The sequence below is a fragment of the Micromys minutus genome, assembly GCF_963924665.1.
Source record: "Micromys minutus genome assembly, chromosome: 24".
Classification (NCBI taxonomy): Eukaryota; Metazoa; Chordata; class Mammalia; order Rodentia; family Muridae; genus Micromys; species Micromys minutus.
In genome coordinates, this window is record NC_137959.1 from 19,534,094 (window position 1) to 19,549,477 (window position 15,384).

General features: G+C 46.4%; 1 protein-coding gene and 1 pseudogene across 2 annotated transcripts; one reads left to right on the forward strand and one right to left on the reverse strand.

Annotated features, from left to right (window-relative positions):
* Nucleotides 1-187: 187 nt before the first annotated feature.
* On the reverse strand, nt 188-15,146 carry PRSS54 (serine protease 54; the record flags this gene model as incomplete). The annotated part of the gene is made up of 5 exons (XM_080936665.1): nt 188-718; nt 4,059-4,190; nt 4,909-5,163; nt 10,881-11,056; nt 15,086-15,146. 5 exons carry the CDS (start codon nt 15,144-15,146, stop codon nt 188-190), a joined length of 1,155 nt encoding a protein of 384 aa, XP_080792791.1.
* Nucleotides 6,215-7,030, forward strand: LOC308435943 (large ribosomal subunit protein uL30-like; annotated as a pseudogene). Its single transcript has one exon. The product of its transcript is annotated as a large ribosomal subunit protein uL30-like (transcript).
* Nucleotides 15,147-15,384: the final 238 nt, after the last annotated feature.

Genomic DNA, 15,384 nt, shown 5'->3' on the forward strand with positions numbered 1-15,384 from the left:
ATAAATGAAAGTGACCTTCCCACATATGGGAGTGGGACAGAGGAAGGAGCACCAGCCTGGTGCTGCTGTGGGCCTGCCCAAGGCCACCCAGGGGGCACCTATCAAGAGCAGACACCAGAACAGTACGGCAGATGCCTAGCACCCTGCACTCTGAGCTTCCTCTCTGTGGTAGTAGGTTAGCTCCTAGCTAGACACCGCTGCCCAAGAAAATAAGCACGAAGGACATCAAGATCCTTTCTTGGGACCAATGCAGCCTGTTCTGGCCAGCCACAACCCCACCTTCCCCTGCCTCCCCACCATAGTAGTCATAGTACATGGGTTGAATAGCCCCCTTCGAAGATCTACCTGCTTCCTGTTGCCCATTTGCCCTGAAGTTCTGCCCAACATTCCTTTCCTTGTTGTACATAGTGGACATTGTTTGTCCCTGGGAGTAGGATTGGGGCCATTTTGTATAGCTATGTACAGAATACGAATTCTTTGTCAGGGCAATCTTTGATTCGTGAAAGAGGAGCTCAGGGACCAACTTCTCCCAGGGGTGGATCGAGGACAGGGAAGAGCCAGCCTTCCTTGTCTTGGCCATGATCCAGGTGCTGTAGTCTTCCACACTGGTGTACAGAAACAGGCCAGGGCAGGAGTCCCCTCCATAGGCCAGGAGTCCTCTCAGGATCCAGAGATCCAGGTTCTTTACTTGGCACATCATGGGACTTCCTGGTTCCCCCTGCAATAAAGGACAAAAGAGGGCTTTAGGTCTCAGAAAAACTTCCTTCTCAGTAGATCCTTCTACCAGTGTTTGTTTTAGAAAGTTCTGCATTGATTCTCTCTGGAGATGGGGCAAATTATAGGCTACCATTTAAAATCGAGATAGCCACCACCAATTACAATGATAGAGACACACATATCACCGCTCTGCCTCCTTTTCCCCCTCTGACCCCGCTCCCTCTCCCTCTTTCTTGCCTGTTTATTTAAGTCTGGATCTCATATAACCTACTCACTATATAACTAAAGATAACTTTGACCTCTTGACCCATGTGACTCCACCCCTTCATGCTGGGAGTACCACAACTAGTCTCTAATACAAAGCTCGGGATAGAATGCCTGACTCCAGGGATCTATGCAAGGCAAGCGCCCTCTAGCAGGGCTACTTCCTTGTCCCAGTTTTCCTTTGTGTTATGCAAATTATTTGTACCCAGATCACCTGTGGCTTCCTGGCTCCATTTAAATGGTCTTGTCTTTTTCCGGTACCACAAGTTTTCTCTCTTTTGGCTGCCCACCTCTCAGATGCCAGTATTTCTTTCCATTCTGGGGGGCCAGAGTCCCTCAGGAACTAGAGATGTACTGGGTGGGTCTACAGCTTCCTGCCCTTGGTCACAGCTGCAGTTACCCCTTGTCACCAGCCCTGCCTACTACGACCTTCCCCTTCCCTGAAGGAGCAGTCCTCTGGGAGTTCTCATGCAAGTCAAGAAGGCAGAGGCTTAGCTTACTTCCCAGTCAGCCCTCTTGACTAGGAGAGCCAGGCACGCTGGCCAGCGGCCCTTGCTGTTTGGACTGAGGCAAATGGCCTGGCTCTAATGTGATGTGGAGATGAGCTAGTGCCTGTGATATGTTCAGCACTGGTTCTGGGTTTTGCAGTATGCGCCCCGTAAAGTATTAGCTGCGACCATTAACTACGTGAGGGGTTACAGGGGCTGTGATTTTTCTGTAAGAAGCTGAGGAAATGGGGGAAGTCTCAAGATTAGGTTTCATTTATCCCACCTGACCTACCCAACGACCCCTCTTCTGCAAGTGTCAAATCTCCAATTGCATGGTCCACCTTGGTCTGACATAAGGGAAGGACTATTCACCCTCCTTAATTTATGGCCCCTGTGACTGGAAGAGCCAGGCAGGCTGATCAACGACATGTTGCTCTTGCTGACTGGACTTAGGCAACCACTGCGCAGAGTGGCGGTGGATAACATCAAACAGTTTGGGAAAACTCAAGGATAAGACACAAAGAGGCTCTACGGCCTGGGCAATGGCCCTGCCTGGGGTGTCTCCTCCCACTACGCGCCCCGCCCCCTTGCTTACTTGGGAAGTATGGGCAGAGCAGTGGTGAGTTAATGGTAGAAGTAGTGACTGGAAGCAAGGCAGAGATGCAAAGACACCATCATGCCTCTGTGGCCTCTCAGAAGGCCAAAAACGGTTCATGGCTGAGGATGGCTCCGTGGATGAAGTGTGTGCTGAGCAAGTATGAGAGCTAGAGCTAGACTCTGCAAGTGCCCAGTGAGCTGGGTGGGACACACGGGGCAAGTGTGCTAACTAGACTAGCCACATCAAATGATCACACTGTAGGTTCAATCAGGAGACCTTGTCTCAAATAGTAAGGAATTCATCTAGAAAGGCATGGCTTTAGATAGACACACATGAACCCACATACGTGCGTACTCTGCTTGCACACCATACACACATATAGAGAAAAAAAATTTCACAGGAGTGCCACAGTTAAAAAAACAAGAACTTTGCAGGGTGATCATTGAACACATTAACAATATACCATTTCCAGGGTCTAGGCACACTTCAACACTTAACATCTTGGGAAAGATGGTGTATTTTGAACCCGTCGATGGCCAAGTCTAACCAGCATCATTCTATTTTTTTCTTAGCATTGTGTAAATTTATGCCAGCATCTACAATTGATGGCGTCTCAGGTACAATGAAATGTGGTACTGGGTTGGTGGGATGATTGCGATCAGGATTTATTTTTATTAAATAGCTATGACCTTGACTGTTTTATAAACATCCAATTTGAGAAGTTACTGAGGCTGAAACATTGGTGACATGGGACTTTAATCCTAGCACATGGGATCTCTGTGGGTTTCAGGCCAGTGTGATCTACAGAATGAGTTCCAGGACAGCCAGGGCTACACAAAGAGAGAGACTGTCTCAGCAAAACAAAAGAAATAAAAACAAAAGAGGAGAAGGAAGGAGGAGGAAGAGAAGGAGAATAAGTAGAAGGAGAAGCAGCCGCAGACGGGGTCCTCCACTGGCAGGGCAGCTGACCAATGTTGAGGCACTTCAGGGAGAGGAAACTTGCTGCTTAATGAGAACTATCAAGCCTTTGGGGTCCAAAGACTTTTAGTTTAGAAAGGTGGGTGTGTGTGTCTGTGTTCTTTACTCAAAACAACAACAACAAAACAAACAAATAAACAAAAACCCTTGCCTTCCTCTTGGAGGAAAAGCATCTTGACCAGAGGAGTCTTGAAGATTATTTGTGGATGAGAAAGGTGATGGACATCTTTCAAAGGCAGATTTAAGTTGAAGATTTAGCTCAGTAGTAGAGCATTTGCCTAGCATGCTCTTGATCCTAGGTTTGATCTGCAAGGTGTGTTATGTCTCTGTCTCTCTCTGTGTCTGTCTATCACACACACACACACACACACACACACACACAGAGAGAGGGGGGAGGAGAACTTTCTGCACATTTTGCTCAGACCACAGGATAGTCATTGTCTGCAGCATATTTGTTTGTATAGAGAGCAGGGGTTCTTACAGAGGAAATCCCTAATTCCTGGCAAACAATGCATCCAAAGAGAATCTAGGTTCCATAGACGCTAGATACGGTGATGCCAACCCTGTAGACTTGCATACATATCCACAAGTAGAAGCAGGACTCACACCTTTCATTTTTAGCTCATTAATAAGCATCTGTGACTTGGATATGCTTAATCATTATGCTGAAAATAGTAACTTCATGTAGTCCTTTCAGCAGACTTCGCTTTCTTTTTCGAGTTAAGATGTGATTATGTTTCCAAGTTGGCCTTAAATTCATGATCCTTCTGCCTTGACATCCTGAGCTCCAGAATTATAGGTGTGACATGCTATACTCTGTCATTCAGCAACTTTTTTTGAGTACCCACTTTCTGCTAAATATTATTCCTACCAGAGACGTGAAGCTCATGTCACTGTCCCTTTGTCCTTTGTTCCCTTTGTCCAGTAAGGAGGCATTCCTGTGACCCCTTGGTCCCATGGGTGCAACCCATGACTACTTTTGGGATTTGGCTACTACTGGATCAAATTCTTACCAGGCAGGCATTGCTGGATCCCATGATTGTGTGACTGGCACACTCTGTTTTCCGGTGTCTGCGAAAGGGACACACTTTGATGTCGTTCACGGAGATTCTTCTCAGGATACTCATTGTCATGTGATTTCCTGTCTGGACCATGCAACAGAGAGCCCAAGGGTTATTAACAAGAAGGCGGTCCTATGTCAATGCCAACGCAGCAGCGACTCACATATTCAAACAGGAGTGAACTGAGAAGTTCCTTTCACCTTAGACATCAGAACCTATGTCTGAGTGTTTACTGAAAACTATCTCCTTGCTTTGAATTTGAATCTGTAAACAGACAGAGAACAATCCACCTTTCCTTCACACTTAAAGACTATGCGTTTCCTTGTTTTGTTTCTACCCAAGAATGGCAGAAAATGGATGGCTTAGGTAAGAACACACTCAGCTCTGATCCCCTTAATCCTCCCAGCATTTGGTGAGGCAAGTTTGCTGCTTGTTCACTACTTGGGTATAGAGAAGAGGGAGGAGGAGAGGGAGAGGAGGAGGGGGAAGAAGAGGAGAAGGGGGAAGAAGAAGAGGAGAGGAAGGAGGGAGAGAAAATAGAAGAGGAGAGAAGGAGGAGAAAGAGGAAGGAGAGGAAGAGGAGGAGGGGAGGAGGAAAAAGAAGAAGAGGAGAGGAGAGAAGAAAAGAATGAGGAGGAAGAAAAGGGGGAGAAAGAGGAGGAGAGCCCCCCCAAGACAAACACTAGGAATCAACTCTAAACATCAAGCATTCTGATTAAGACAAGCCCTAAAGAAGTTCATCCGAGTCACCCCCCACTGCCAGCACACACACAGCATCCTCTAGGAGAAGGAATGCATTAACTGCAGACGTGGGATTCCATCCTGCTACCCAGCAGTTCTTCAAGGCTGGTGGTTTATGCAGCTTTTTGCCCAGGAAGCAGATAGCCTGGACCAGGTCGTTGAAATGTATGGCAGATTCTGTCTTCAGGAGGGCTATGTTATTACTCATTGAGTGGTTATTAAAGTTCTCATGGAGGATGATGGTATTGACTGAGTACTCTCTGTGGTCAGTCTTCCGGGGATCCATGTTAGCTATGCCAACAACAGCAATAACCTCCTTCCTAGAGAGAAAGACAACAAGAGGAATTTTGAAAAGTCAAGGCCGATTGGAGAGATGGCTCAGCAGTTAAGAGCACCGGCTGCTCTTCCAGAGGTCCTGAGTTCAAATCCCAGCAACCACATGGTGGCTCACAACCATCTGTCATGGGATCTGATGCCCTCTTCTGGTGTGTCTGAAGACAGCTACAGTGTACTCGTATAAATAAAAATTATTTAAAAGAATTTTTTAAAAAGAAAAAAATATGTCAAGGCGGCAAGGAAGCCTCCCGCTTTCAACCTGTCATGCTCTTCCAACCCACTCTCTGGGTATTCGTTTTTAGTGTGTGTGTGTGTGTGTGTGTGTGCGTGCACACACACACACACACACACACTGGATTCCTTGAATCTGGAGTTATTGGTGGTTATGTTACTCGATGTGGGTGAGAATCATACTTGGGCTCTCTGGAAGAGTAAGAGGTGTCTAACCACTGAGCAATCTGTCCAACCCTTGGGTTAGTTTTTACTCATACCTTTGAACTCAGTCTCCAAGGAATTCCTTCTGAATTTCTAGGTTTGTGCTTTCCCTTGTGAGCCCAAGGACTCCTAGGGGATTCTTCTGTCTTAATACATTTTTTCCTATCAATCAAACATCATCTGTTCACATGCTCCTGGGTAAGTTTCTCCATTTGAATAGTGGTTTTAAACATAGTAGTAATCATACCAGCTATGTAGTCATAACTGTCTCTCACAGTCTTAGCAATTTACAACTCAATGCGTCTCTCCTTACATATTCTACGGTTTATGAGTGGGAAGATCATGGTGGTTAACAGTGGTAAGAGTTAAGATGGGTATTCCCTTCTTCATCCCTTGGGACTCACCCAAGAAACTACAAGAACTCAAAGCAAATGTGTACACTATGAAACCATAAAGGGGACTGAACGCTCAGCATCCAAGCAGGACGGCTGGAAGTGACTGGTGACATCTGCTGCCACTGAGCTCAGGAGAAGCTGGGTGAGAAGGTTCTCGGCAAAAAGATCAAGAATGAAGGTCGCCTCTCCTTTTCTGGCTGCAACCATGGAGGCTGTTCCAGAGAAGAAAAAGAAGGTTGCTGTTGTGCCAGAAACCCTTAAGAAAAAGGGTACTTCTGTGCCAAAAACCCTCAAGAAACAGGTTCCGGCTGTGCCAGAAACCCTTAAGAAAAAGCGAAGGAATTTCGCAGAGTTGAAGGTGAAGCGCCTGAGGAAGAAGTTTGCCCTGAAGACACTGCGGAAGGCAAGGAGGAAGCTCATCTATGAGAAGGCAAAGCACATTCACAAGGAGTACAGGCAGTTGTACCGCACTGAGATTCGGATGGCTAGGATGGCACGAAGGCTGGAAACTTCTATGTTCCTGCAGAACCAAAATTGGCGTTTGTCATCAGAATCCGGGGTATCAATGGAGTGAGCCCAAAGGGGCGCAAGGTGTTGCAGCTTCTACGTCTTCGACAGATCTTTAACGGTACCTTTGTTAAGCTCAACAAGGCCTCAATTAACACGATGAGGATTGTGGAACCATACATTGCATGGGGGTACCCCAACCTGAAGTCAGTAAATGAGCTCATTTACAAGCGGGGCTATGGCAAAATTAATAAAAAGCGGATTGCCTTGACAGATAATTCCTTGATTGCTCGATCTCTTGGTAAATTTGGCATCATTTGCATGGAGGATCTAATTCATGAGATCTATACAGTTGGGAAACACTTCAAGGAAGCAAATAACTTCCTGTGGCCCTTCAAATTATCCTCCCCATGAGGTGGAATGAAGAAAAAGACAACTCACTTTGTAGAAGGTGAAGATGCTGGCAACAGGGAAGACCAGATAAACAGGCTTATCAGATGTATGAACTAAGGTGTTGCCCATGGATTTTTATAATCTGGTCAGTTAATAAACAGTCACAGCTTGACAAAAAAAAAAAAAAAAAAAAAAAAAAAAAAAAAAAAAAAGAATGAAGGTCAAGTTGGAAGCAGCACACACAAAATAGAAAACACAATTGAATGATTAGACAGTAGCTGAGAACAAAGAGTAAACAAGACAGAGGCTACCAAAGGTTTCTCATGTGTTGGTTTTTTGTTTCCATGCTCATTTGTGTGTGTGTGTGTGTGTATGTGTGTGTGAATCACTCTGAGTCACTCTTTCACTGTCTTCACTGATGGATGGTCTAGTAAGCCCAGGTCCCAGACATAGCTGTCTCCCTAGGTGAGAAGAGTTTTAGCTCAGGCAGAGTAACATGGAACTGGATGAGGGACCCAATCAACACTTTACCTCAGGAGAATGGCGGAGACCCTGGTCTCCTCCTGTCACTGTATGTTGCATTGATCCGACCCAACACTAAACAGTAGGCAAGGCAGACTGCTGTTGTCGTCCATATAGGCCAACCCTCCGGGGTCCACCAGAAGGGGGAAGATTAGGAGTGGCTCGTGAGAGACAGATGGGAGCCATCTGGCAAAGCTGGACTTCCAGTGCATCAAAGATGACGCCGTTCTAAGTTTGATCATACACGTTCTTGTCTAACTCATGAAACTCATGAAAATAAAATGAGGGAGAACAGCAGGCGCTGAGAAGCGGGGCTGAGCCAGGCGTCTCCTTGGTCTATAAGCATCTGGAGTCACCCTGATTAAAATCAGAATCACCTCAGACTTCTCCACAGAAGCCAGAGGAGCAGTGGGAGGGGGAGAGCCTAGAAAATCATCTGTAGAAAAGAAGAGCAGTTCATAGAGACATGAACTGGAGTGAGCGTTTTTCTTTTTGTATGTGTGTACATGTATATGTACATGCATACATGCATGTGTATATATGTATATGTATGTATATATGTGTGTATATATGTTGGTATATGTGTGTATATGTATATAAATGTGTGTATGTGTGTACATATGTATGTGTGTGCTTTTATGTATGTGTATGTATCTGTATGTGTATGTATGTGGGGGGGGGAACTGGGGTTGATGTCAGAAGTCTTCCACAATCTCCTCTGTCCTATTTTCACACAGAGGGAAAGAGCCATGTGAAGGTACAACTAGAGGGACGCAAACATGCTGGCACACTAACTTTGGACTTGTGGCTAACCCACCCAGCCTATGATATTTTGTTATGGAAACCTGAGCTGATGAGGGGAGAGAGGATTCTTTCTGTATTAAAGGCCTAATAATCAATATGGAAAGATATATAGATATCCATGAACACATTAGTTTTTCTTTTTAAGAGAAACATCCTAGAAATTGATGACAGGACACAGTGCAAGGGAAGGAAACTAGTGACTGAGGGGTGTTCAGCACAGTCCCAGAGGAAAGAGGTAATCATAAATATCACTCAGCAACAAACCCTGACCTTCAACAGCAACCTGCCTGCAAGATATACTGGCGTAACAGTGGCACAAATATGGGAGTAACCAACCAACTCCACAAGACAGAACCCATACCTGATACAAAGTGGCCAAGGGCCTGAGACTACATAGCATGAGCCTAGGGGAAAACCTAACATTATTGTTCTGCTAAAGGAACACAGCAATAAAATGACTCCTAATGACATACACACTGATGGGTGCCTTGATCAAACCACATCAAAGAAAGTTTTTCTTGTAGTGGGTGGGAATTAAGACAGAGACCCACAACTGGACAATGTGTAGAGAGCACTCCGTCCTAAATGAGATGTGTTCATTAAACCCCTCCTTCTCAAGGCTCAGGGATCTAAGAGGAAGGAGAGGTGGATTGTAAGAGCCAGAGGTGATGGGTGACTCCAAGCAACCAATGTCTTCCAGACACAACAGAACTGAAGTGCATGTGAATTTACAGACTGTGGCAGTACACACAAGACCTACATAGTCTAAGCCAGACAGGGTCCAGCACTGAGAGAGGGAGGCAGACACAGAGAGTGCAAGGACCAGTAGGTTTCCTTCCTTCTTGACTTACCGGCAGCAGCCCTAGCCAAGAAGCTACTTGCATTTGATATCTGCTGGCAAAGGGAAAATCAGTTGTCTCTAGTGGAGAAACTAGGTACTAGAAATAGCAACACACTCTGGGAAGCCCATGCCCAGGAACAGTTGACCAACACAAATCAAATTCAGTAGTATTTTTTCACGGAACTTTTGGTTCCATTTTTGTCTTATTTGGCCTTTTTAAATATCTTGATGATCTTTTGCTTTGTTTTGATTTTCTTTTTTGTGGGATTTCAGGTTTTGCCTTTGAAAGAGAGAAAGAAGGGAGTTGAGTAGGTAGAGAGGTAGAGAGAAGTTGGGGAAGGGGGGAAACAATTAAAATATATTTTATAAAAAAATTTTTAATTTAAAAAATAAAATGCCACATGAAGCCCACTATTTTACACGTGTGCTAAAAGAATAATAAAAGCAATTTTAAAATACATAAAATAAGTATTAAAAATTCAGCAGCTACAGAACATTCTATCAAGCATCTACATTATAATTTCTTTAGCCAATTAAAGCTGATTGTACTTTTAGGCTGGGGAGATGGCTCAGTGGATGAAGTGCTCATTTTGCAAGCGTGAGGACCAGAGTCTTGATTGCTAGCACCCAGGCAGAAGCTAAGTCATTTGCCTGCGATCCCAGCACTCAGGAGGCTGAGACAGGGAACTCTGGACAAAACCCAGCCAAACTAGTGGGCTTTGCATTCAATGAGAGACCACCTTCAATAAGGTGGAAAGCAAGGGAGGGAGACACTTAATGTCACCCTTACACACGCAAACATGAATCATACACATGTGAACATCACACAGGCATATACAGACAAATCCCTAAGCTTCCTCCCTCCGTTGATGTAATGAAGATTATACTATCAAACATACAGGGTATGCAAAAAACTATCATCTGTTTATCCGTAATAACTGAATGTTTGCTTTTTGTTTTTGTTGGAGTTTTTCTTGTTTGTTTGTTTGTTTGTGTTCATATTTGAGGCCAAGTCTCATGTAGCCCAGGCTGGCCTCAAACTCAACATATAGCTTAAGGATGACCTTGAACTCCTGACCTTCTGCCTCCGTCTTCCAAGTGCTGAGATCGCAGGCCTGTGTCATAATATCCCTTAGATGTTTACCTTTTTTTTCTGCTATTTTCAGTGTTATCAGCCGCACAACAAACAATTTTATACCTTCCCAGGAGGTAGAGATTACCTCCTTAATGTCGATTCTCAAAAGTTCAGTTCCCTGGACTAGAAGCAAGATATTCTACAATACTTAGGAAAATATTTTTAGAATATTTGCCATATTCTTTAGTCATATAATTTTTTCTTATTTGTAAGATTTTGAGATATATAATTATCTTATGGTATATAATGTGGGGTACATATGCAAGCACAACTAGAGAAAAGAAGCCGTGGGTGTTTGTAGCACCCAGAGAAAAGCATTTTGAAAGCAGCTCTAAGTTTTTCCACTTTCTCTGTGCACTGTCTGTGTAAGGCCCAGGGTGTCTTGATAGGGCTCCTGTCGACTTCCTAAACCTATCGTGGAAGGACACCCGGTGGATATAATCAAAGCATCCACGCCTCCATGGTTGAGGCAAAATCACAAGTGGACTTCCTAGACACAACAAATGGCATTTTGCTTTTCAGGGGTACCACCCTTGGTCATCATAGTAAAGTCCCATGACCCACTGGTGATCTCAGGACCTTGGCTCAGGCAAGTACACCCAAGGTCCCACTAGTCCCGAGGCCTAAAGGACATTCTGCTCCCCAACCCTCACGCAGGGGAGCACTAGCCTGTTCTGGAGAGCGGAGGCGGTGCTGAGGATCCAGAACTCGCTGAGAATGCAGCCAAACACCAGGTGGGTGTACTGTTTGTCCTGTATGGACACCACCCAGGGGAACTCGGTGCTGCTCACGAGGTTCTCCTTTAACTCGTCCACGATTTTGGCTTTCTGGATGCCGCAAACTGCAGAGGGGGCACAGGCCTCACTGTGTGGCAAGGAGCTAACGCCCCCCTCCCCACCCCCCACCTCCTCATCCCCACCCCCACCCCCACCCCCACCCCCACCCCCACCCACCATGAGCTCCATTCCTCAGACCTCAGGACTCCTGTTCTACTGGCTGTTTTGCTTGGGGCTCACTCTAATGCTTCGTTTATCCCAGGAGATCTTTCACATTAAAGATGCCGGGCAGCATCTCTAAACCTTGCAAAAGTCCCACTAGACCCTGCTACTGGCACTTAGCCAATCACAGCACCTCTTACTAAGCCTTGTCTAGCATCTTTTATACAAAATCGGGTGGTAACGGGCCCCATAGGTATCCTGTGGAGTCTGGAGCCTTCGTGGAAAAGCTGTTGCTTACTTCCTTAACTGTCCTCTCCTAAGTGTATGGTGCAGGTTTGGTATGTCAGCACTCTGATGGCCAAATGTACGCACGGATTTGAATATTCCTGTGCTTTAGCCTTCTCTAGTTTCATTTCTCCTGTGCTAACTGTGGACGATAGAGTCTGTGGAGGTTAGTTTTAATTATAAACTCGATGCCACCTAGAATCACTTGGGAGAGAGTCTTACTGAAGAATTATCTAGATGCGGTTGGGTTGAGAGCATGTCTGTTGAGGACTGACTTAACTGCTACTTGATATAAGAAGAACCAGGGTGGTACCATTTCCTGGGGAGAGAGTGTCCTTAACTATAAGAGTAAAGAAGCCTCAGGGGTGGTGGCTTACATCTTTAATCCCAGCAGGCAGAGGCAGGGGGATCTCTGTGAGTTTGAGGCCAGCCTGGTCTACAGAGCGAGCAGAGGGGGTTCTGGCCACTCAGAACCACGTAGTAAAACCTTGTCAACGAGGGAAAAGACTAGTAAGGAAGGCTAGCTAAGCAAACAAGTAGGTAGCCCTTGACTATGGGTGTGATGTGACTAGCTGCTTAAACCTCTCTGGTGGGGTGTTTAGCAACAGAAGGAATGCTAGGACAGAGTCCCACCCCCAACAAAGCTGGTTTAAAGACTCCCAATAACTTAAGAGTATGAAAGGGTCTGGAAGCCCAAAGGTTTGAGCACTGCCAACATGTATTTTTAAAGATTTGTTTATTTTATGTATATGAATACACTGTCACTGTCCTCAGACACACCAGAAGAGGGCATCAGATCCCATTACAGACGGTTGTGAGCCATCATGTGGTTGCTGGGATTTGAACTCAGGACCTCTGGAAGAGCAGTCAGTGCCCTTAACCACTGAGCCATCTCTCCAGCCCAAGCACTGACAGCCTTAACATACTATGGAACAGTTCTCACATAACCCTGAAGGTGGGCATTGCTAAGGTGGATGGAGAACTCCAGGTTTAGGGCAGATAGCCCCTGTCTTTGTCACACAGGCAGCAAGCATATGAAGTCAGTGCAGAGAAATCCAAAGCCCACCCCTCACCTTGTCATGATCCCTGTTCCACCCTCAGCTTTAAGTCCACTCTTGCCTTTCCCTGCATTCCTGTAAGCTTCTGGCACACATGGCTCCTCCCACCATCTCTGCTTTGCTTATGAGTGTGTCCCTAGGAGCTAGCGTGGTGTCTGGTATCTAGCTGGTGTTCCGAAAGTTATCTGGTGCACAAGTGGAATGACAGCCGGTTATCGACTCCCTGACCTCCTGTCATGAAGGAGATAAAAGTCCTGGCATGTGGAAGCTGTCTCTGTCCTCCTCCCCCATCCTGCTCAGCCTCTTCCTTCTAGACTGTCCATTCAAGCCATCTCCTGGAAAGCCTGGATTTTGTTTCCAAGAGAATGCAATGTTGTTTAAACCTCCCCTCTGTCAGCCTGGGGTTGGGTGGACCTGTATTGTCCTTAACGGTCTATATCCGTACAAGCGTGGAGACTGTTAGAACAGGAAAGATCATGGAAACCAGAGAAGGGAGGAGAAGGCAAAGCCAGAGACTGACTCCCTTACAGTGTTGGGTGGGGTGAGCAGAGCCCCCACTTCCCTGGCGTCATTCGTAATAAAATGGCAACTCCATGAACTACATTGCTTCGCAAGTTGCAGATGCCCAGTATTGTTCCATGTCCTCCCTCTGCCATTGATATACCTTGTTTCTTTGAGTTCTGGTGCCCCCAGGGCTCCTCAGCTCCTTGTAGAGCCAGGGTGCAGAGATTCTCATCCTGATAGTATCAGGCATCTACAAGAATCTCTAGACATTGCATTTGCTAAACATTTACCAGGGTCAATGTGAATTTGTGATGTGCCTGGGTGCAGGCATCAAAGTTAGTCTCTTAGTGTGCTGAGATCTTGGGCAAGCTGCTTCTCCCTCTGGAGACGTTTCCTCTTTTGAAGGGTGTTGTTGTGGTCCTGGAGTTGTTGCAAGATCATAGCGTAGGTTATGGGAATATGCAAACTATAGCTCTATAAATGATTGTGCGGAGCCTCGGGACAAAAGTGGCAATTCTGTTCCCAAAAATGCAAAGCAACTCCCTGCTTACTCTCAAATCAATGCTTACTTCTGTGTTGGTGGCCTTGGGTCTCCACGCCCTGTAACGGGCACCCATAGCAGATCCTATGCACTGGACTCCAAGTGAAAGCCTTTCACTCAAGTGAAAGCCATTCATCCACCTGCACAGAGCCCTGCCAGGCACTGGGTGGAGAACTAAGATGTAGGGATGGACTTTGAGGGTCTGGGACAGAGAGGTGTGACCCAAAGGATATGCTGAGTGTTTAGAAGAAACAGCAGGAAGAACGGAAGGACTTCTTCTGGCGGTGACCTAGGATGTCGGCAGCAAAGACATTTCCAAAAACAGAATCCACAGCCATCTACGGTATTGTCCGGAACCCAGAGAGGGCTAGGTATGGCAGCATCCTTTAATCTCAGCACTCAGGAGGCAGAGACAGGTGGATCAAAGCCAGCCTGGTCTACCTAGTGAGCACCAGGATAGTCCAATGTTACATAGTGAGACTCTTGTCTAAGAACAAAACAAATAAACAACATAAAAGAACACAGAGGACCTCTTCACTGTGGGATATCCTGAGACCAAATTTCCATCCACAGACTTTTCTGGGAGAACACTAAAGCCACTAACCACTTCAGAAATACAAACAATGAAATTCCTTGTCTATGTCTTGGCTTTTCTTTAGAGAACTGGTGATCTAAAATGCAGGCATTGGCCAAGAAAGCCAAGAACCTCAATGTATGTAATGACATTCCTTTTTCCAAAGTGCTACTTGGGTGCTGCGTTAAGTACCTGGGTAGTAGAGTACTTGTGCAGAGTCCCTGCCTCGTGCCCTGATTCCATCGATAACCCCATGATGAGAAAATGTGGTCCCGAGAGGAAGTGGTTTTTTTCTTCTGGGTTTTAGCTATGGCTTAGTGGGAGAAATGCCATGTCTGTGTTTCTGGAAATCTCTTGGTCTCCTTGGCAGGGAAATGGAAGAGGCTGAAGATGGTGTAAGGTGTGTATGTGTGTGTGTGTGTGTGTGTGTGTGTGTGTGTGTGTGTGTGTAATCTCCTATCTAACCAATGGTGACAAAGGTGGACAGAACCTACTTCAGTCAGCTGTCCCTTGTTTACCTGCCCTTTCCTGGACTTGTTAGTCCTGAGCAGTCTGCAGGCCAGGGAGAAGGGGACAATAGCAGCTATTTTTGTAACCTGGGAAACCTCTGTCACTGTGGGACTAGCCCCAAGGAGGGTCACAGTTCACAGAGCTCAGTGCACTCCAGGTGGGCAAGGTTGAACGGAGTGTGGGAGGCAGTTCTCACTCTGATCCTTCTGCCCCATAGGCCATTCTGTGCCCTACTGCTGATTTCCCTGTTTCCCACTTAGACCCACATCCATGCCCTAACACTCTGCATTTCCTAGTTCCTGCCACTCACATATGCTGCCCAGGACAAAGGGCTGGGGATGGTCTTCCTCGCCCAGTGAACCCTCTCTGGGCATTTAGGGCCACCCTGTTCTCCTGGATGAACCTCCACCCCACCCCACCCCATCCCAGGTACACCCTGGGGAAGGAGCCGCACACTCACTGGCAGATGACGAGTGGGACACGTAGAGCAGCATCAGCAGCATCCCTCTCATCTCTGCCATCCCCAGAGAGAAGCACAGCGAGCACCATGAGCAGCTAGGGAGACAGAAAACTCGTGACTCCATCACCGTCCACAGGCAGGCTCCCCTGCTCCCCGAAAGGGGTGATCCCCATTGTGGAAGCCCGCGTTCCCTTTTGCCCTCAAGGTTCCCAGAGGGCGTAAACTGACCTGTCACATCCCCAGCTCTGGGTTCCGTTCAGGTATGGGCAAGGAAGAGGCTGTCTGGCTCTGATGCTTGG